General features: G+C 40.7%; 1 protein-coding gene across 13 annotated transcripts in view; it reads left to right on the top strand.

Moving 5' to 3' along the window:
• MYO9B (myosin IXB) overlaps window positions 1-22189 on the top strand; it is a 79344-nt gene that overhangs the window by 36330 nt on the left and 20825 nt on the right. For 6 of the 13 annotated variants that reach the window (XM_075070967.1, XM_075070966.1, XM_075070965.1 and 3 more), the window contains exons 4-22: window positions 1931-1993; window positions 3184-3283; window positions 3965-4065; window positions 4387-4516; window positions 5035-5124; window positions 5593-5709; window positions 6076-6210; window positions 8988-9109; window positions 9719-9860; window positions 10133-10328; window positions 10942-11017; window positions 15010-15123; window positions 16380-16419; window positions 17077-17199; window positions 18326-18406; window positions 20042-20152; window positions 20788-20910; window positions 21649-21798; window positions 21888-22054. In XM_075070967.1, the coding sequence (XP_074927068.1) occupies window positions 1931-1993; window positions 3184-3283; window positions 3965-4065; window positions 4387-4516; window positions 5035-5124; window positions 5593-5709; window positions 6076-6210; window positions 8988-9109; window positions 9719-9860; window positions 10133-10328; window positions 10942-11017; window positions 15010-15123; window positions 16380-16419; window positions 17077-17199; window positions 18326-18406; window positions 20042-20152; window positions 20788-20910; window positions 21649-21798; window positions 21888-22054 (2181 nt within the window). Of the gene's footprint in view, window positions 1-468; window positions 505-1930; window positions 1994-3183; window positions 3284-3964; window positions 4066-4386; window positions 4517-5034; window positions 5125-5592; window positions 5710-6075; window positions 6211-8987; window positions 9110-9718; window positions 9861-10132; window positions 10329-10941; window positions 11018-13707; window positions 13798-15009; window positions 15124-16379; window positions 16420-17076; window positions 17200-18325; window positions 18407-20041; window positions 20153-20787; window positions 20911-21648; window positions 21799-21887; window positions 22055-22189 lie in introns of those variants that run through there. The other 7 variants (XM_032782872.2, XM_032782868.2, XM_032782867.2 and 4 more) reach the window with 3 other exon arrangements.

Genomic DNA, 22189 nt, shown 5'->3' with positions numbered 1-22189 from the left:
GGATGTTGTGAAGGCCCAGACTATAAACAGGGTTCAAAAAAGAGCTAGATAATTTCATGGATGATAGGTCCATCAATGGCTATTAGTTAGGATAGCAGGAATGCTAAACCGTGCTCTGAAGTGTCCCTAGCCTCTGTTTGCCAGAAGCTGGGAATGGGCAACAAGGGATAGATCACTTGATGATTAACTGTCCTGTTCATTCTCTGTGAAGTACCAGGCATTGACCACTGTCAGAAAATAGGATACTGGGCTAGATGGGCCATTGGTCTGACCCACTATGTTCTTGGATTGTCACTGTATATTTAATTTCCTGTTAAATGGTGGCTGTTCCATGTCATCCATTTTCCTCTCCATGTTGTAATTTAAAATAGTTTCAGATCTACTGTTTGAAAAAAGTTTGGGGAGAAGTAAAATAGAAGTGAGGAAGTTTTGTTGTTTTTTTTTTAGAGAAGTCACACACCAGTTGAAACACAGGTGCAGGAGAAAATGACGACACTAAACAAGGTAGTTAAAACTCTGTACACATGCATTAGCTATTACTTGGGCTTAATGTAGCTGAAGAGGAGTGGAGGATTTGATGTGTGTTGGCAAAAAATGTTCCCAAATGTAGCTTCATTTTAGCTAGGGCATCGTAGTTACAAAACTCATTAAAAAATCAGTATGATGGTGTCTAAATATAACTTGAACTCTGCAATAGACACTAAACATTGCAGGTTATTCTTTAGGAGTGCTTCTATCCAAAAGTGGAGTAACTTTATATCAGTTGTATAAAGCGATTAAAGGTTATTTACTACAGTAACAATTAGATGTTATACTGGATCCTTCATTACAAGTAATGGGTTTTGTCCAATAATTGCCTCTTATATGTTGTCTTTGCCCTTAATTATCCATCTGATGTCATATGCTGAAATCTATTTCTGTCTTGGTGAATAAACTATGTATGTATGTGTGTATGAAGAATACATAGCAGCATCACACCACACGTTTCTGTAAACACATTAAAGTTCTGCTTTCATGAGGTGGAATGAGATAGTTTAGAACATTAAAAAGGAGTTCTGGTTTATGCCGCAAACCTGTCTGTGTTATGCCAGGTATTGAAATTGTAATAGTTAACTGTTTCTAGGGTTTCGATGCAATGTTCCATTGAAAAGTCTTTTTTATATCATTGCTGTTTCTTAAACATGTCAGAGATGAACAACAAGCCTCCACTCTGTTTCAGCGCTTTGAGTATTATTCTGAATAAATCTGGCATCTTTACAGATGAAGTCACCCCAACTCAGGAGATTGGTACCATGTGAATTCATTTGTTTTCTGTCTCCAGCCTGAGAAAAGGCTACTTCAGCTCTGGCTTCATTCTTTGTCCATTTGTATCCCCCGTGGAAGAGTAGATTGTTCTGTCGCTTACTCGCCATACAGTTTCCAACATAGAGTTCCCTGCTTTCTGGCCTCCCACTGTGGCTGATGGGGTGGTCCAGTATGGGCCAGCAAATTCAGGGAGTCTGGCAACAATGTTTCTATTATATTCTCGCTGCATGTTGTGGCCCTTGCTTGAGTCACTAAAGTGATAAGCAGCTGTACTGGCAAAATCAAGTTGTGTACAGTATTTGTGGTTTTACAGCAACAGCTAATCTTAGTTTAATCTTTTTCCATTGAGATCTACCAAGATAAAGCAACAAAAAGATAAATGTTCCTCAGGGTAGCTGTCCATTTCAAGCATTCTCACTGTATCCTCTCAAAGCCAGCACAATACGACTGAGCTTTTTGTCTCAGGCTATCAGAGGTGACAATGAGGGCATTCTACCCTGAGCTCTAGGGTGTATGAAATCTTCATAAACTCACTTGTAGCTAGTTGCTGTTTAGTGTTTAATATCCAGATGCTCTGTTTGACTGTGTTGCCCCTTCATGTTTTATTTCTTTTGGGGGATTGCAGGGCTGTTGTTGAAAAATATCTGCTTGAAAAATCTCGCCTGGTCTCTCAGGAAAAGGATGAAAGGTAAGAGGAGATTTGTATTTTGTACTGTCTGTTTGAATGTCTCTCCCACAATCAGTGATGTCCACCTCTCTAAGCACAGTCTTTTTATATAAATGAAATTCCACAATTCTCTAATTCTCATGACAAGAGATTGGATCAAAACGAGAAGAGTTTGGGGTGAACTGTTGGTACGTGTGTGCAGGTCATCAGCAGTTTGTGTATCTGTCAAAAGACTGGACTGAACCCAAATGAATACTGACTAAATATGTACTGATCAGTGCTCTCTAGAAATATACTCCTAGCATGATGGCTGCCAGTCCTGATCAGATAACAAGGATTATTTAGAGTTATGAAAATAAAGTTAACTCAGTCATGTCATGGTGCCAGTATTTCTTAGAGCTAAAAGACATGAAACATTTTTAAAGGTGATTTGCACAAAGTTTTTCACAAATTGGGCTCCCCCTCCCCCGCTACTTATGATTTATGTAGAAGGCCTGAAGGTTTTTCAGAGAACTTTTCCTTTTGTTTTGTTTTGTTTTGTTTTTTGAAACCTTAAATATCTGAAGTATCAACCCCAGTTCTGGTGGAAGAACAGTTGGAGGCTGGGGTCTGTCTCGGATCTCTTGTGAGCTCTATGACGTTAATGGGAGTGGGAGTACAAAGACCTTCTTCATCCAGCATGTTAACTAGCAATTGAAGTTAAAATGCTGTTTCTTGACACTAGTTTTCCAGTCATCATCAAAGCAAATGGACTCCAGCCCAGTTCTTTTCCCTTTGCAAGTCACCTTTAAGCACCTTCCCTCTGTGCACTTGGACACTGCTACATACAAATTAATTTGTGACAGTGGACCCAGGAGGAGGAAATACTTAAGCCATTTTGAAATTTCATATAAAGGTTTCTTCTTCTCGAACCAGTGCTGCTTATCTGGATGTATGTGCTGGGAAAAGAAATTATGCACTTTTACTTTTTCTAAGTAAATTCTCTACAACAGAAGTACAATTCTTTATTACTTTAATAATAAAGAACAAATGAGAGGATAAGAGTAATTTTCTTCCTCGGGATTTTTTTCTAAACACTATATGTGTCACTAATGATATGTAATGTAGTAATTATGGCAAAGGTGCCTTTTTATTAATTTGGAAGCATGTAAGGCTTAAAGAGAAACCAATGTCATATCTTCATTAAGGTAGAAATATGTTTCAATCTATAGGAACTACCATGTGTTTTATTATTTGTTACTTGGAGTCAGTGAGGAAGAACGTAAAGAATTTCACCTCAAGCAGCCTGAAGATTATTTCTACCTCAATCAGGTAAACAATGGTACTCTGTGCGTAATTCAGTGATGAAGGTACTGTGTCCCTCTTTGAGAAGTTGTAGTGATAAAGGATGCCAGAGCAGAGAATCTTTGTTTCCTCTTGTGTCCTGTGATGATTCTCTATCTAAAAACTAGTTCAAATGGCAAAGGTGGCTTTTTGACAAAACATTGCTTCTTAGCTATGCAGCAACATGAGCATCAACATCACAAACCGTGGTATGAACCACTCATTACTCTTCTCTCTGTGAACGAGACTTAACTCTCACCGAACTTGTCTATGCTTCAGCTTTCTGGGCCCCATATTAGAGATCACGGCAGGTCCTAAAGATGAACCCATGAGCACCATATTGACATGACACAAAATTCCCTTTGTACAACCATTTTAGAGATGTTCGCAACCTCAATATCAGTAATTAGACTGCACTTTTTGTTTGAAGACTGCTGATTGTGCTTATAGCATCTTTCAGCTGGAGACTGGTTGAGGAAACAGGACAGAGTATGCACTGAAGTAAGAGCTTAGTCTTGCAGTTGCTGTAAGAAAATTGAAATAAAACAAAATTCTGGACTTTGCCAGAGCAAAACAAAAATTGCTTCAGGCCTGCACTTTGGATTGTGCTAGTATCTCTGTTGTTCAATGTGTTTATGTGAACTGAATTATTGTGGGGCTTTTCTGTAGCATAACTTGAAAATAGAAGATGGGGAAGATCTGCGCCATGATTTTGAAAGATTAAAACAAGCCATGGAGATGGTTGGCTTTCTTCCAGCAACTAAAAAACAGTAAGTAGAATTGTTTAGCCTCTTTCTGCAGACAGCTGGTTAGTGTTCATGTATTGCAGTGAAGTAGTCTGTATTGCTGTCTGTGCTGTAAAAATGCATTATGAATAGAATGGTGTGGTGTGTTCTAATTTGTAAGACATCAAAACTATATTTACTTTGCTAAGCCCATTAGAAAACAGGGAAAGTAAAGGGCTGCTTTTGTGGGCTGCCGTAGGCCGGTTGTGTTATCTATATCTCTTCAAATAGATGTGGCTGTATTAACCTGTTAACTTCAATTAGAACATCAATTTTAAAAAAGACACTATTATTTTTCTTCTTCAGGATCTTTTCAGTACTCTCAGCTATTCTTTACTTGGGCAACGTTATCTACAAGAAGAGAGCCACAGGTCGGGATGAAGGGTTGGAAGTGGGACCCCCAGAAGTACTGGACACCCTCTCTCAGCTTCTGAAGGTAGAGTATTCCCTTTAATGAGTGCTGTAAACATTAAGCTACTGTCGTGTTTTGCCTCAATAACTTCTTGGGAGCATTCAAGTTCAGCGTGCCTCAGAACTGACATAGGAGTATTGCAGGGGTATCTTATTGGGGACGGGAGCCAGTTTGCTATAGTGAATAGGAATGTGCACGCTGTGAGTGACTTTCCTGGGGCTAGGGAGAGATAAAGAGGATGAAAAGCAACCCACAAGATGGGAATGGTAAAATCTGGTTACTCTGTTAGTTCTTCAGCTCTGTATCAGGAGCAGAGAAGTGGAGCTTAGCTTGGCAGCACTGGGTCCTTCCCACCACAGAAATCAATCTTAACTGCATGTAAACTGAAAAAAGGATTTTAAGAAGCTCAAGGACTTGTCCTAAGGGTTTGACATAGGTATCTGAGGAATTAGTAACTACCGCTGTCACCATATTGCTGTTGGTCAGGTAGCTAATGTTTAAGGTTGTCAGTAACTCTTGTTTTTCTTGCTTTTTGTGTGAAGGTCAAACGAGAAGTTTTAGTCGAAGTGCTGACAAAAAGAAAAACGGTGACTGCTAATGACAAACTTATCCTGCCATATAGTCTCAGTGAGGTGAGTGTCTAAAGGTATTAGAAGAAGGAACTTGGCCCATTTACCCTATAGCTGACCTGAATTGTGAGTCTGTTGGTAAAAGTGCTAGAACAGTTGTCTTGGGCTTTTCTTACTCTTTAAAATCACTAACCAGAAAATAGTCCCTGATTACATCTGAGCTGTGAATATCATGTTGGATTGCTGTGGGATTTTTACTTTATTAACTTAAACACATATTTTAAATAGACCTGGCCAAACTCCCATTGTCAGCTTGTGGAAGAAGTTATGCATTATACATTCAGTGAGTCAGTACAAATGAATGTTAAAATGAAAACAAACAAAACTAAAGCTAGGGCACTGAAAGCCCTTATACTGTGCCAGTGGAAGGTTCAACATTGGAGTAATCTTATTTTTTCTGACTGATACTGCACCACTGTAGGAAAGTCCTCATATTTCAGGCCAATTTAATGAATTGTTTTTTATCTGCAGGCTATCACAGCTCGTGATTCAATGGCAAAGTCACTGTACAGTGCCCTGTTTGACTGGATTGTTCTGCGAATTAATCATGCGCTTCTTAATAAGAAGGATATGGAAGAATCTGTTAGTGTAAGTTCTTCACCAGAAATAATACCCTTCTAAACTCAGCCATTGCAGTTGTGCACATAATGCTACCAAAGATCACCCAACAAGACATTACTCTCAAATATCTGGAGTGAAATCTTGGCCCAATTGAAGTTAGTGGTAATATTCGCAATGACTTCACTAGAGCTGGGATTTCAAGATAGGTGTCAAAAAGGCAGTGATCTTCTATCATCTTGAAAAGTGTTTGTTAAAATTTTAAACATGCCAGTCATATTAGAATAAACAGTAATTCTCATGCTTACTGCATGGTCAAAAACCACAGCTGTAATTGTATGATTAGCTCACTTTCATGATGGCCTACTTAACAGGACTTCTGCATTGTTTTCTTAGTGCTTGTCCATTGGTGTGCTCGATATATTTGGATTTGAAGATTTTGAAACCAACAGTTTTGAACAGTTCTGCATAAATTATGCAAATGAGCAGCTTCAGTATTACTTCAATCAACACATTTTCAAATTAGAACAGGTAAGAAAGCACATCTTGAAGGAATGATTTCCCAGCAAAAGTTTAAGGATGAGGTAGTAAAATCTTTTATTCATGTATTGATTTGTCTTACTTTATAAAGTACCTAACCATTGCAGAAAATTAAAAATATCCCCTCTCCAAAAAGCTTATGCTGTAACATTATAGTTGTGAAAGTACTTAGTTAAAAATCCTGTTTCAGGTCCTAGTTTATTTTGTGGAGTGTGTTTGTATTATGGTAGAGGCCCCATTTGGGTACCAGGGTCCCATTGTACCAGGCACTGTGCATGCACAACAAAGACAGCTCCTGCCTCAAGAGCTCAGTCTAAACAGAAGATGGGCTACAACATCAGGATACTACATAGATGCAGCGAGCACAAGATATCAATGAAACTAAGTTATAAATTTTGGGACTGAAACATCATCAACTTCCTGTAGCCAAAAAGGGAATTAATTTGGAAAGGTTTGGGAAAGCAGTCAAGGTTCGTTTCAAATTATTTCATCTGTTCATAAATACTTTGATTTAGTTGCTTGTACCTGGGCCATCCTGCAGTGAACTAGTCTTAATGCAGTTAAAATAGATGGGTCATATTTTTGGGTGTGTGCATATAGGGTAAAATTACCATTCTGGGACATATGGCACTGGAGTGTCACAATGTGCATTTATTTACGGTACTGGATTCACATGTATGCACTGGCATATTTTTATTAAATACGAGGTACCTAGTAAATGTAAAAAAATCTGGCCGATACTCTAAATGAATAAGAATGAGGAGATTCAAAGTATTGCTTCTCAGCATGTCCATAATTTGTTTACATTGCATGTAGATGCGAACACATTAAAAACCATTATTATTACCAGAGCAGTTAGGAGCCCTAGTCATGGACCAGGATCAGGACACACACACCCTCTTCTTCTCCTCCCCTCTGCCCCCAGCCCCCCATGCTAGGCTCTGAACAAATGTAGAACAAAAGCCATATACAATAATAGTAAATCAGACTATATATAAGCAAGAGGGTGTTTTATGGTTACCACTGAGAACGTAAACTCTTCTATGTCTTTAACCTTTCTGTAACAACTTGGCTGGCAAGAAGTCTCTGTACAGGTGTTTCCACAATCCCCGCAACTTCAGAAACTAACTATATAAAAGGGAGTTAGCTGGCTATTTTCCTGTGGGTCCAGTTTCTTTATTAACTTGTATTTAACTCCAGTAAAGTGCTCGAGAGAAGTCTCATTTGTTTGCTCAATGAGATAATAGAGATTTATCTTTCTGTGCTCTGGCTTTAACTGGTCCTGGGTCTGGAACCAAAAATGTTAATCTTTCAAGTGTGAAATCTCTAGAGCACAGAAACAGAAATAGTATCCAATAATAAGGTACGCTGCATCTTCTGTTCTGCAATCTGGGAAAAACCTATCACTTTCCTCGTTTTAAATGTCTTCATTAAGACATTCAGTATTTAAAATATTCAGTTTTTCTCATTGCTTCCCTCTCTTGAGGGTTGTTAGAGAATGTACTTAACTGCATGGATACATATCAATTACATGCTGTGTGTCCTGTAAAATCAGCTAGAGCACTTTGTGTGTCCATGGTATTTGATTTTAAATGTGCTTTGACGTGTGGTGCAGCATTCAAGATTAAAATCTGGTTTTGTGTCCTTAGGCTTGTTGTTTCTTTGTTTTCTTGCTGCTGCCTTTAGAAAAAAACAAAATCCAAAAACTTTTCTGGGTCATGACAAAATAATTTGTCCTATGGTCAATCTGCATGAGGGATAAATTGCTCTGTATTATGTATTTTATGAACAGTGTGTAAATAGCTTTAAACAAAAAAGTAAAGGAAAAAGTTGCTCAAATACACACATTTCATAAGTAAACACAGTAGAGAGCCAGCAGCATAGTAATTTAGGACAGGGTTGTTATCCAGACTAAACAGAGTAAATAGTTATGTGCTGTTTTTGTTTTTCTAATTCTGTTTTCCCAAACAGCTTTAATCCTTAAGTAATTCATTTCCTGTATCTCTGTCTGCGTGGGTTCCCTCAGGGATTCTTTGTATATCTTTTTGAGCAGGGACTTGTTCATAGAACTTAAATACCCTTTTTTGTAGTGTGGTGTTGTGCATATAAATCACACAGAATAGATAAATTGGACAGATTTAGTTCCACCCCATTGAAAAGGATGCATTTTCTAACGTCATCATGTAGAAAGCACCTCCACTTCACATTCTGCTGCTTCTCTCTTTTTAAACATGTGTTTCTGTTTTTCACCAGTGTGTAAATACATTACTCAGAATTGTAAGTGTATTATCTCCAAACCAATTTGCCTCTGGCTTCCACAGCACAAAGAAAAGCTGCTTGTGGAGCTGGCACTGCTAAGTTGTTTAGCACAGAAGTATGTGGAGGTGTGCTTTGCACAGCTTTATCAAAGAAAACTCCAAATCTTCTGAACCAAGGCAATGCTTACTGCAGGCAAGACATATCCGCCAGTCGCTCTTAGAGAAATGGATTCCATCTCTCACTCCCCAGTGTTTTGTAGGCCTGGTCTGCCTGGCATATGGAATTTACCATACAGAGATTAAATAAAATAATAATTAGAGAATCTATGCTTTAGTATCTATAACTGAAATATATTTTTTCTGGTTCTGACTGCCCCTGTATGAACTAACAAACTTGGAACCTGGCAGTATCTATCTAAGGAAGCCATGCTGTGGGATGCAGTGTTTAGTTAGCAGGGCTTGACAGGGTTGGCTGCTGTGGTGATATGGAAATTTTCTTGAGTTGCACAGGAGGAGTATCAAAGTGAAGGGATCGCTTGGCACAATATTGACTATACAGATAACGTGACCTGCATTCACTTAATCAGCAAGAAGCCCACTGGCCTCTTCTATCTGCTAGATGAAGAAAGCAAGTAAGTATCAAGTTTCTTCCTCAGGACTTGCTGTGTGTGTCATAAGGGAAAATGTCATAAATAGAGGAAGTTAATGGTTATGGTAGATAACAGATTAAGGGGAGGGAGGGATCTTCATATGTACAGTGTACAGCTAAATTGAATTCTTCTCTGAGAAATTACACCAGTATGTTGGTGTTCTTGAGTAAACAGAACTTGGAGTTTTCACTGTATAATTATGGAGATAGTATGAAGCATATGGCTGTGGAATGTAATTATGAAAGTGCTGTAAGATGTAACTACTTAATACCAGTCCTTACAAAGTTTGATAGTGGAAGGTGGGTATGAATTGTCTATATGTACAATATATGTTTCTAAATACAGTATTCTGCTTTGCTTTGGACTTCTTTCTGCTCAAAAGTTAACTCTGTTACTCAGCTCTCTAAGTGCCAAAGCTGGACGGTAAACTGCTTATCCCTATGTAGGGCATATTTATCCAGTTTGTCACTGCTAGTGACATCTTGGACTGTACCAACTCACAGCTCTCTGTATGAGCAGGCTTACCTTCATTCATACTTGGAGAGCAAGAAGCTGACATTTCCCACTCTGTTTCCTGCTTTATGTCCTTAGCTTTCCACACGCCACCAACCAGACCCTACTTGCAAAGTTCAAGCAGCAGCATGAGGAGAACAAATTCTTTGTTGGGACACCAGTGAAGGAACCTGCTTTTATCATCCGGCACTTTGCAGGGAAAGTTAAATATCAGATAAAGGTATGTAGCAGATTTTGAATAATCACCAAAGACCCTTTTCCTTTCCTTTTCCCTTTTCTACCCTACAATTCAGTATAAACAGAAAACTTGTTGGGTCTGGGTTAAACTTGGCATTTCACTAGAGTTGGATTAGTTTTTTTGTGAAAGTCTTGGAGTGAAGACCAAGACCATGTTAAGAATTATTCAGGCTGACACATCCCCTTAGCCAAAACACAGTTCCATGGGAATCCTTTCTGATTTAGTGTTTCGGGCTTGGTGATTCTGTTCTGCAGGATTTCCGAGAGAAGAACATGGATTACATGAGACCAGATATTGTTGCTTTGCTGCGAAGTAGTGACAGCGCCTACGTGCGGGAGCTGATAGGAATGGACCCAGTGGCTGTGTTCCGCTGGGCTATTCTGCGGGCAGCAATTCGAGCGATGGCTGTCTTTGCAGAAGCAGGACGTCAAAGAGCCCAGAAAACTGCAGGTATTGAGCACAGAGAAACCACTCTGGAAATATTTTTAAATACAAGCAGATATTGTAGGCTACAATTCTACAGACATTGTAAGATAGAAGGTGTTAACGCTTAATGCTGAAGGGGAAACTGTCCTACAGTTTTAAATAACTTGTCCAAGGTCAAGAAGGGCATAGATGTTGTTAACCTGAGTTCAGAAGTCAGGAATTCCTGCTTTTAAGCCCTGTGTTATGGCTACATCCAGCATGAAAGTCTGTTGCCACCAGTGCATGCTTTAGAAACAGTGTGTGAAATATGATAAAATATTTTGTAAAGCTAGTTGTGATGCAGGCAGTTCTAATGCATAGCAGGTATTGTCTACCTGTCACTGCTTATTTAATGGCATTTTGTCAGGCTCTCGAAGCCCCCACTGAGATCCCAATTTTATAAACTAGATTGTTTCACCTTTAATATTAGTACTCAGTCTTAAGAACTTTTTGAACAGATGAGTTTGCCAGCTGTAGTTGGAGTAATACGTTAGACTCTCAAGCATATTTCTGCAGTTGTGATTGAAATGCTGTGTGTTTCATTGTGTGGATAAATTTGTCAAAATTAACGAGCACTGTCCTTTACTTTCCACAACAGGTGTGGTGCGTCACGGACCCCGGATTCCCCTGGGAGAACTCCAGAGAGCAAATACACCAGTAGAAAAAGTTTATCGGTGAGAAACATGTGCTTGGCTTCTAAATCAGAACCATTTACGCAGAACAATGGGCAGTATCCTAAGGATAGTAGGGAAGAGTTGATATGCCCTGTGGGGAAGGGCCCTACGGTACTGGGCCATGTTGTACATAGTACTTAGTGTCACCGCTATCCACATGCTTGGTTGACAACTACACCTCTACCCCCATATAACACTGTCCTTGGGAGCCAAAAAATCTTACCACGTTATAGGTGAACTTGCTTTGATCCACTGGAGTGCGCAGTGCCCCCCCCCCCCCCCCACTGCTTTACCGCGTTATGTCTGAATTTGTGTCATATCAGGTCGCGTTATATCGGGGTAGAGGTGTAATTTATTTTTTCAGTATCTTGGCAGTTGTGTTGAGGTCTTCCTATTAATATAAATAACAATTGGAAGTAGTACAAAAAATAGGAGATTCACTGTATGAGGCATAATTGCTCTCTACTTAGTATGCTTAGGCTGTATAAATTGTGACGAGAGACTCAGAAGAAGCTGTTCACTTGGAATATCTGTCTTTAATTACCCCTCTTCTAAAATGTTGGGAGGCCAAAGATGCCTGAATAATGTTGAATGAATGTGTGTGGGCCTGTGGAAGAAGTGGGTTTTAGGAGGGATTTGGAAGAGGAGAGGGGAGAGGATGCTGTGCTGTCATTGGGAATTATGGTAGAATCTCAGAGTTACGAGCACCAGAGTTTCGAACTGACCAGTCAACCACACACTTCATTTGGTACCAGAAGTACACAGCAGCAAGAGACAGGGAAAAAAGAACAAAAGGAAAAAAAAAAAGCCAGTACAGTACTGTGTTAAACATAAACTATAGTGTTAAAAAATAAATAAAGGGAAAGTTTAAAAAAAAATTTCACAAGATAAAGAAACTGTTTCTTTGCTTGTTTCATTTAAATAAAGATAGTTAAAAGCAGCATTTTTCTTCTGCATAGTAAAGTTTCAAAGCTGAATTAAGTCAATGTTCAGTTGTAAACTTTTGAAAGAACAACCATAACGTTGTGTTCAGAGTTACAACCAGCCTCCATTCCCCATGTGTTCATAACTCTGAGGTTCTACTGTAGCTGCATGCATAGAGAGCAATATGGAGAAAGGAACACAAGGAACGTTGCTTTGTGGTGAAGGATCCAGTAAACAAGATCCAAGGTGTTGGGCAGGGAACCTAGATGAGTTTTGTTACTTATACACAGTAGCACCCTCCATTTGCTAGCCACTTTCCATACACTGAGGAAGAAGCAGTCCCAGCACCTCTGAGCATGCAGTCTAATTATTTGTGTTACAGTAGTGCATAGAGCAGAGGTGGGCAAACTATGGCCCACGGGCCACATCCTGCCCGGCACTTGAGCTCCTGGCCAGGGAGGCTAGCCCCTGGCCCCTCCCCTACTATCCCTCCCCTGCAGCCTCAACTCACCGTGCAGAGAGCACGGCTGGCTCCGGCCAGGCAGCACAGCTGCCAGTCCTGCCACTCTGAGCGTCGTGGTAAGGGGGCGGGGAGGGAGGGGGTTTGGATAAGGGGCAGGGTATCTCAGGAGACAGGGAGCAGGGGGCGGTTGGATGGGGGGGGCAATCAGGGGACGTGGAACGGGGGGGTTGGATAGGCGTGGGAGTCCCGGGGGACCTGTTGGGGCGGGGGTGTGGCTAAGGGTCGGGGCAGTCAGGGGACAGGGAGCCGGGGTGGTTGGATAGTGGCCAGGGTCCTGGGGGCAGGAGGTCCTGGGAGGGGGCGGTCAGGGGACAAGGAGCAGAGGGGTTGGGTGGGGTGCCACTCTGTTTGGGGAGGCAAAGCTTTCCCTACCCAACCCTCCATACAGTTTCGCAACCCCGATGTGGCCCTCGGGCCAAGAAGTTTGCCCATCCCTGGCCTAGAGGCCTCAATTAAGCATCAGGGTCCTTTCGTACAAGGTGCTATAGAAATATCTAAATAAAGCAGTCCTTGATCCAGGGATTTGACAGCATAGGATACCAATATGTTGCAAAAGTGCACTATGAAGAAAACTGGAGCTGTCTATATGCGCTCTCTTGTCTAGATATCACTTCTGTGTCAACTTTCCCTCATTCTGTTACTGCTATAGAATTATAAGATTTTGCTTTCTGGAGCATATCCACTCTTCCTATTAGTACCCAATTTGGAGTAATAATCCAGATATAATCCAATTTCCCAGCCTCTGGCTGGAATACCAGATATCAGCTGGAAATAAGGAGCAGATAAACTAATATATGCTGCTTTACTTGAAATGTTCTGAAGAAAGGAAGGAAAATAACAAAGATCTGTCTGTGTGTAAGAAAGATTGGTTTATAAAGTCTTTTTATGGAGATGCTCCACCTGGTTATTAAATAAGAAACAGTGCTACTGAATATCACTGACGTAAACTCTGAACCTAGCCTTACCACTAAGTTTCTAAACTCTCTATTTGTAATTACTGTATGTTGCTTTCTGTGTTGTACATGCCTTCCCTTGCTGTTGGACCCTGAAAAATGAAGAATTCATAAGAGTGCCCATACTTTTATAGCCTTTGTTTCTAGGAGTATAGCATTGATCACTGAAAATGCAGTGAAGTGGTTGGGAGCAAGGAGATTCCTTACGGAGCTGGTTCTGATCATTTTTCTGTCTCTGCATATTTACATTCCCATACAATATTTAGGTTCTATACATGTTCCTTTTGCAGCTGCTCAGTGCTTGATTTCTCATTTGATTGCTCTGAGGATTTCGATATAAATGCTTTTGAAGACATCATTGCTTTTTATGAAAGCAAGAAGTAAGTAGAAGTGAGAAGACTTTGTAGTTGGAGACCAGGGAGGCACATTCCTGGGCATAAGCACCTTCTGAGCATGGTCAGGGCAGAAATCAAGCCTCAGAGAGTGTTGAACATCATAAAATAACTGGTTCATAGCAAATTGGACACTTTCAGCCAAGTGCAACTGAAGTCCACACTGAACTCTTAGTAGGCTAATAAAACTATCTGCCATAGTGTCACTCATTTCCTTTAGTATTTTAATGAAAAAAAATTAACAGCTTTCTTAAAAAGAATTGTCAAAGGAACTAAAGACAATGAACGAATACCTTTTAAAAAAATGGTTGGTGCTGCCTGACTGAGCATTGTAGAATGGCGATGGCATTTTAGTCAGAAGTGACTTCTTACACTTCTGTTATATTTTTGGTTTGTGCCTCTCTGGAAAGTAAAGAAGGTAAGTTTTTTGCCAAGATGTGACACTCCCCAGCATGGTGCATGGTTAAACTGATTGATTCAACCACTAATCAGAGGCCATCCCAGGCTGACTTTTAAAAGCTAAACATGAATTTAAAAAAATAACTTGAACTGGAAATGAGAGAAGTAAAACTTCACTTTGATGCAGTGTCAAGTACTCCTGCAACAGCTAGCTTTCTGGTCTACTTTTTCATGACATTGTGCTAAGTAGACATACTGTAACATTCAATCATATTGAAGCTATTCAAAGAAATATTTATATTTATTGGTAGATTAAGTGCAAAAAAAGTCTCAAATATTGTCTCTAAAGACCATTCAAATAGCTCACAAAATAGCTTCTTTGCACGTTAAGCTATTTTAAATTTTATATCTCTACAAGGGAGCAATTCCCACTTTTGGGTCATTTTGCTCCTAGCTATTTGTTTGCACACTTTTCCTTGGACATCTCATTAAGGACTTCCTGACTGTGTTGACTTCTATTGGTGAAAAGCTGTGATCCTCAGTGAATTCAGAACTGATGACCCAAAAGTGTGCATCAAATGGACAGTAGTCCTAGAAAATAACTTGACCCTAATATTTGAAACATGGGGGCACTAATTGATATGTCAAGCCAGCACTTTCTCCCAGAAATGTTCATGTTTAGGGAAAAAGTAGCCTAGGATGGACCTGCTGTTGTTTAGAACATACTGGGTGATGGGACTTCCTTTTTATCTCCTTGTTTTCTCACTCATGGTTGTCTTTGTCTGACTGTGGATCGTTTAGAGACTTGCATGACCAAATCATCAAGAGCATAAAAGGACTTCCCTGGCAGGGTGAAGATCCCTGTAGGCTGCTTCGGTCACTCAGCCGACTTCAGCAACCTCACGTCCATTTCCTGTGAGTTTTGGTGCACTGGGTATTGCTTTGCAAGTGCAACAATAATGAAGTAGTTATTACAGTCCAAAACAAAATGGTTATTTTTGTGACAGAGCAAGCCTCTGTTAAGATTAATTTAAACAATACAGAAATTGTGAGCAAACTATTTCCTCTGTAGTGGCTGCAGAGAATGTTACATTGCTTCCTTTGCACTAGCTAATGCTAAATTCTGCTTGTGATACCAACTAGCCCCTAAACATCAAATTGTATAGAACAAATCAGTTATTGGAACACTACAGAAAATCAAGTTTCACAACATAAGTACAATTTGTATAGCGGGGGTGCTGAGCACCACTGAACCAAACTGTAAGCCCCATGTATGATGGAAACCACTTTAAGCCAGTGGGTGTTGCAGCCCCCCTAGTTCCAGCACCTATGAACATAAGCAAATATAAAGGAATAGTTTCCCAAAGTGCAGGATGTAGGCTAACAATACATACGTTCCTAGATCCAGTGGCTTTAACTGTCAGGTGTATATATGTATGAAAATGAATCTATGATAGGTTGCATAATAATGGGATATTAATTGCCTGACACTGATCTGGGGCATACCTTACACCAAAGGATTAACACTGCAGGAATTAGCAGGGGGTGAAATGCAGCCCCATTCCCAAGGGATTCGTTTTCCAGTTTATGGCCTCATTCCATTTGGTATCTTTGTGCCTTAGCCTAGGAAGTCCTGGAGATGATCCCATTAGTCAGGCCTTAGAATTCCTAACTGGCATGTTGGGGCATGTGCTATCCAGCTGTGAACAGCTCCCTGCTCTCACAAAGTGATGCTGGGACCAGCAGGCATAGCCTTTTGGCAGTGCATAAGTGTGATAAGGAGACTTCCAAAGGCTGCACAATTGGTTGTATAGACTAATAGCATGTGTTTTGTTTTTGTTTTATTTTTTAAAGCAAATACAGCATTTGCAGCAATTAGTGTTTCTCTAACAGCTGTGAATTATATTTGTAAACAAAACGTTTCCTTTTTGCTAATACTGCAGGTATTGGAAATGGGCAAAACCATCTCCTTGCAAAGTGGCTTGCATTCCCAGCATTAATCAGTTATAACGAACTCCTGTGTGTGCATGAACACCTCCTGAAGCTGTTGCACTCATTCTCTTCTGCTCTGCATCTTAGCATGGTCTAATTTGCAAGGCATGGCTAACACACTGAACTAACAAAAATCATATTATGTATTGTTTCTTAAACAATCTTTGATATTTTAACAGGAAGAGCAGAGGTACCAAACAAAAGCAGATCATTCCCAAGGTAAATTTATTCAGCACATTTTAAGATGTTTTGGGCTTTGCAAGTAATGAATATGCATCTTGCGTCAGGAAAGACTGTTCTAGAATATAGAAAAATCTCCATCTCCCTTTCACACCCAAAAGATGAGTTTGCTTTATAGGTACAGTTTGTTCTTTTATCTGAAGAGTTACACAAATATTTCTGGAATCCTCTTTCTGTAAAGCGATGTGCATGTAACTGGAAGGCTTATAGAAAGCACATTTCAGTGTTCCTAGAAGCCAGGAACGCTCTTATCTAGATGGTATTATCTGAGGTAAACCTACTGAATTCTAGAGCTCTGGAGCTCGAGTAGTGTTCACAGGTGATCTGTGACGCAGCTGGGCAGTGGAGACTACTTGTGGATGGAACCTACCTGCATTACAATACGGAAGGAGATGGCACATGTGCAGAGCCACTGACTAGCCCACAAGGGACAGAAGTATTGTGGGGAGGCTGTGTGTTTTCCTTTCCTGTCCTTGAAGAAGAAATGGTTTTGGTATTTAGAAGAGGATGATTTAGGTTTAAAATAAAAATCATGAGACTCACTGAGGGATTCAACATTTTCCATATAACAAGTGTGATCACAGTTTATATAGATGTATGTTGACTGAGTGAAAACAGCAAATTTCTCTGTTCTAGAACTTGCTGGACTCCAAGTCTCTGAAGCTTATAGTAAGCATGACTCTGCATGATCGGACTACAAAATCCCTCTTACACCTACACAAAAAGAAGAAACCACCTAGCATAAGTGCACAGTTTCAGGTAAGTGAGTATCTGAACTGGAGATATATAGATATTTCAGCCTTCACAGAGAATCAGAAACCACTGCTATGCCATGGAGTGTGCAGTGAATGCACACCACTGAGGACCTGTCCCTGAACAGATTTGACTTTTGGTTTATTTCCTAAACCTGTTTGCAAGTTCTCTATATAGATGATCAGCTAATTCTCCCAGCTCTTATGCAATCGTATGACACTTGGGGTCTGTCCTGTGTCACCAAAAAAATAGGACCTTCTGGCAGTCAACACCTGTAGGGTAGGCAGCGATAGATCAGTAATAAGCTACACAAACACCTAGTTCTTGCCATTGTTTTGAGTATCTTCAAGGATTAGAGGTGAAGGTGTCCTTGATGTTCCTGGCAGAGAAAGGAAAAAATTGACACAAGAGAGAGGAAATGGTGGCACCTAAGGTCTCCTGTCAGATCAATTGTTGTTGTTTGATTAGCCATAAGACTAGAGGGGAATTGTACTCAGAGGAGGAAGGTCTGCTATTGCCAAAATATCATGATCATCATCATCATCATCACACACAGTGTACTAAGGACCATTGTGCCAACCAGAGTGACCACAGTAGACAGCCAGCGGCAGCTCCAGGCACCAGTGCTCCAAGCGCGTGCCTGGGGTGGCAAGCTGCGGGGGGCGCCCTGCCAGTTGCCGTGAAGGCAGCAGTGAGGCTGCCTTCGGCAGCATGCCTGTGGGAGGGCTGCTGGTCCTGTGGATTCAGCAGCAATTTGGCGGCGGGTACGCTGAATCTGCGGCACCGGGGACCTCCCGCAGGCATGCCGTCGAAGGCAGCCTGCCTGTCTGCCTTGGGGCAGCAAAGAAGCTAGAGCTGCCCCCGTTGACAACATCACACCAGGCATCATGTAGTGAAGTTCCTAGATCTGGCTTTATCCTGTGAACGCCAATCTCTGGGCAGTCCCACAGGCAGTGCCAGGTATGATCTGGGTGTGCACCCCTTTGTGCGTTGATGGAGAGTGAGAGTACAGTGTGCGTTGGGTGTTTTTGTCCATTCGAGCAACATGGCTGAAGAACATTCTTAGCTATTGCCAAAGGCAACTCAAAATAGTGATATTTGAAGAGTGAGTGTATTGAATGTCTCATTCTAGAACTCCCTCAATAAATTACTGGAGACCCTGGGGAAAGCTGAGCCATTTTTCATCCGCTGCATCCGCTCCAATGCTGAGAAGGTAGGTCACTCTGCCTCCCAGAGCTAAGTTGGTCTGATTACTGGATGTACAGATAGGGCATCCCCATCAATGTACCGTTGTCAACATGTTCGATTTTACTTTGCTTTAAGGCAGCGTGCAACCAGCATGTGTAAAGGCAAATTGTGCTTTCTCAGATACTTGACAAAAAGATAGTAGTGCATGAAATAATTCTTAGCCCTTTCTTAGGTTTTTGAAGAGAATGTAATGAAAGCAAGGGAATCTTGTGTGTTGTGGGGAGGTATTCATTGACTGATGCCATCAGGAAATGGCTTTTGTCAAAATAGCCACAGCAGGCCTCTTATAAAACTTGTGTCATCACAGCAGCTTTGGGGATTATGATTCTGGCTGGTTCAAGGGACTGGCAACCAGTTCTAGCTCTACTCAGGTTGATAATGATAGGATGCAGTTACCATCAGACAGCTGTTTGGTGGCATGTGTGGGATGAATTAGTGGGTCTCAGTACAGAAATTTGGCTCTAGTTGCTCCACTGTTAGTTCTAGCAGAAGTACCGAGAAGAATCCAAAGATGAAATAGTAACAAGCACGCAATTCTTTGTATTATTTGGTTACTCTGGTTATTTTTTCTACTATGCCATGTAAAGTGTTGTTGCTCTTCTGTCGAGTAGTAGCAGGTGCCAGGACTTGCTGGTTGCTGATTTCTCCTCGTCCAAAGGGAAACCAACCTGGAGTCTGGGTATTTTCTTACTGCAGCTTGTTCATTTACACTGTAGACACCAGTCCTCAAAGAGAGGAGATCATGAACTGCAGTTAGGTAATATGCTTATTCAGAAATCTAGTCCAAACACCAACGTCAAATTTCCAGGAAGCAATTCTGCCCCAAGAACTCTAGTTAGAGAAATTAAGGCAGAAAGTAAACTTCTCCAAGCTTCCTCAAAGAACCTACATCACAAAATTAACAGTATGCAGTAGAACCTCAGAGTTATGAACACCAGAGTTACAAACTGACCAGTCAACCACACACCTCATTTGGAACTGGAAATACACAATCAGGCAGCAGCACAGACCCCCACAAAAAAGGAAATACGGTACAGTACTGTATTAAACATAAACTGCTAAAAAATAAAGGGAAAGTTAAAAAAAAAAAAAATAAAGATTTGACAAGGTGAAACTTTCTGAGCTTGTTTCATTTAAATTAATATGATTAAAAGCAGCATTTTTCATCTGCATAGTAAAGTTTCAAAGTGGTAGTAAGTCAATGTTTAGTTGTAAACTTTTGAAAGAACAACCATAACGTTTTGTTCAGAGTTATGAACATTCCAGTTACCAGCAAGCTCCATTCCTGAGGTGTTTGTAACTTGGAGGTTCTACTGTAGCATTTCTTCAAAGATTCTACACTGCTCACATGCTAAAAAGAACTTTAAAGACTATGTAACAGTGTCACTTTTTGACTCCTGCCATAAGAATACTGTCTCCAGCTGTGTGGATCTGGAGGGAAGAAATGTAAATATTTGGGGGTAGCTTGCTTTAGGTGAGTAGGAGAAAGGAGTCGCTGACAGAAAATCAGTGTAAATTCTCAATAAGAGAACTTGTCTTTGAAGAGAGTGTGTAAATTGTGTCCTATATTTAGGTCTCTGTTTCTCTGTGTCTCTTTCAGAGGGAGCTGTTCTTTGATGAGGGATTAGTGTTGCAGCAGTTGAGATACACTGGCATGTTGGAGACTGTGCGAATCCGAAGATCTGGTTACAGTGCCAAATACACATTCCAGGTACTTGGAGTGTGGTGGGATCAGACCAGTATGATTTGGGAAGCATCTGCATCTATAAAAAACACACCACTTATGAGATGCCCAAGTGTCTTCACCTGTGTATCTGTGTAATATATGCTGCTGATGACCACTTGGACTCAATTTCAGTTTCTGTGCCAGGAAATATCTATTGAATCTAGCTCTGAAACCTCAATGAAATGCTATCTAAAAGCATGTATCGTTAACCTAGACAGGTCCTGTCCTGACAAGGCATAATCTGAACTGCTCTTGAGGATTATCTGTGCTGTTCTATTTATTGCATGTAGAGAATTTTAATATCCCAGCTATGTATATGTCAATAGGCCTATCCCATTATAAAGTAATATACTTGTACCCTCTGTATACGGCAGATGCTCACACGTATCCATGTACTAAACATTAACTTGGATGTGAAACTGGAAGGAGCCAGCATTTTACAGGTTAAAAAATATTAGTGCAATTTTGGAATATTGATATTAGTGATATTAGTACTTCCTGAAATTAAGCTAAGTTATTTGGCCTGCAACTGTTTGGAAGCTAGAGCTAGTTAGAACTCCAGGCTCCTGAATTGTCTGCTAACTCTGGTCTCTCACGATCTCTGTTTGTTACCTACTCAGGATTTCATAGACCAGTTTCAAGTGTTACTACCCCAAAATGCCAAAGCCTCAAAGGAAGAGATTTCGGCTCATCTGAATAAACTGAAACTGGACAAAAACAACTACCAAATAGGGAAGACCAAGGTCTGTAAAATGTGTCCTCCACTTCACCTCCTGTAAGAAACACTAATGGGATTCCCTAGCAAAACATGCAGACTCAGCACAACGTATCTTTTATTTTGTTTCTTCTTCTATCCACAGGAAAATGAACTGTTTTAAAAATTTGACTCTGTCTTCTCTAGGATGTCTCAATTGCTTGTAGCTCCTCCAGCTAACGGCAGTTTCCTGGAGTTGGTGCAGGGCTGTACCCTGCAGAGACAGCCTTTATACTTTAAGGACATTGGCTCTGTGGCCTGTGGGCACCACTGGCTTTTATCACAAAGATCAGTGTTTCCATTTAGGAAGAGATTTGTGCTGCCTTCAGAGAAGTGTGTGGTGGAATCTGAACATGAGGGTTTAGTTAGTAAAACAGAATTTAAAATAGATTTTTGGGAGGAAGAATTAATGACGTTGGACTTTACAAGTGAACCATATTCCCAGCCCTGTGTGGGACAGAATTGTCGCTATCTGTCCTCCATTTGTGTTTAATACCCAGAAAACTAGGAAATGGGATGGAAAGACTTATTAATGTATCAGATATAATGAACAGACGTTATGTGGCAGGAGGCAGCCACAGGTGTTTGGAAAAGGAAATGCAGTACTTTTATAGCTTGAAAGCAAAGCATATGCGCACCCAAGTATAGTATTCCTGGGGTGTATCCTTATAAGAGATGGAGCAGTCTGGTACTGATTAATGCTCATGTGACCTTTTTCACTGACTAGGTGTTCATGAAGGAGGCTGAAAGACAGATGCTACAGGACACGCTACATAAAGAAGTGATCAGGAAGATTGTTCTCCTTCAGAGCTGGCTCCGGATGGTTTTGGAAAGGAGACACTTTCTGAGAATGCGGCAGGCAACTATTACTCTGCAGGTGTGTGCAACTTGATTTTAGTGTGAGCTGCAAATCTCCACCAAAAACACTTCTGTGGCTGCTTCTGACCAATGAAATCTTGCTTCTAGACTTGTTGGCGTTCATACCGTATTAGGAGGGCATTGGAGAGGACTAACGCTGCCATTTACATTCAATCGGTATGGCGAGGATACAGGGAGAGAGAATCCTACCATCAGCAGAGGAGGAGAATCTCCCTTGTGCAGGCTCTTGTCAGGGGACACCTACAGCGCAAGAGGTAAAAGAAAAGGAGTGATGTGGTTCAGCCAGGCCTAAATTCAGATACCACTCAGGCTGTTTCAGAGCTAGTTTGCTTTGGTTGCAGGAATGAATTCTTCATTATGGTGCATTGGCTCTACCAATAACTGGTGAC

Source organism: Chelonoidis abingdonii, chromosome 11, assembly GCF_003597395.2.
Source record: "Chelonoidis abingdonii isolate Lonesome George chromosome 11, CheloAbing_2.0, whole genome shotgun sequence".
NCBI lineage: Eukaryota > Metazoa > Chordata > Testudines > Testudinidae > Chelonoidis > Chelonoidis abingdonii.
This window is presented reverse-complemented; position numbering and strand designations above follow the sequence as displayed.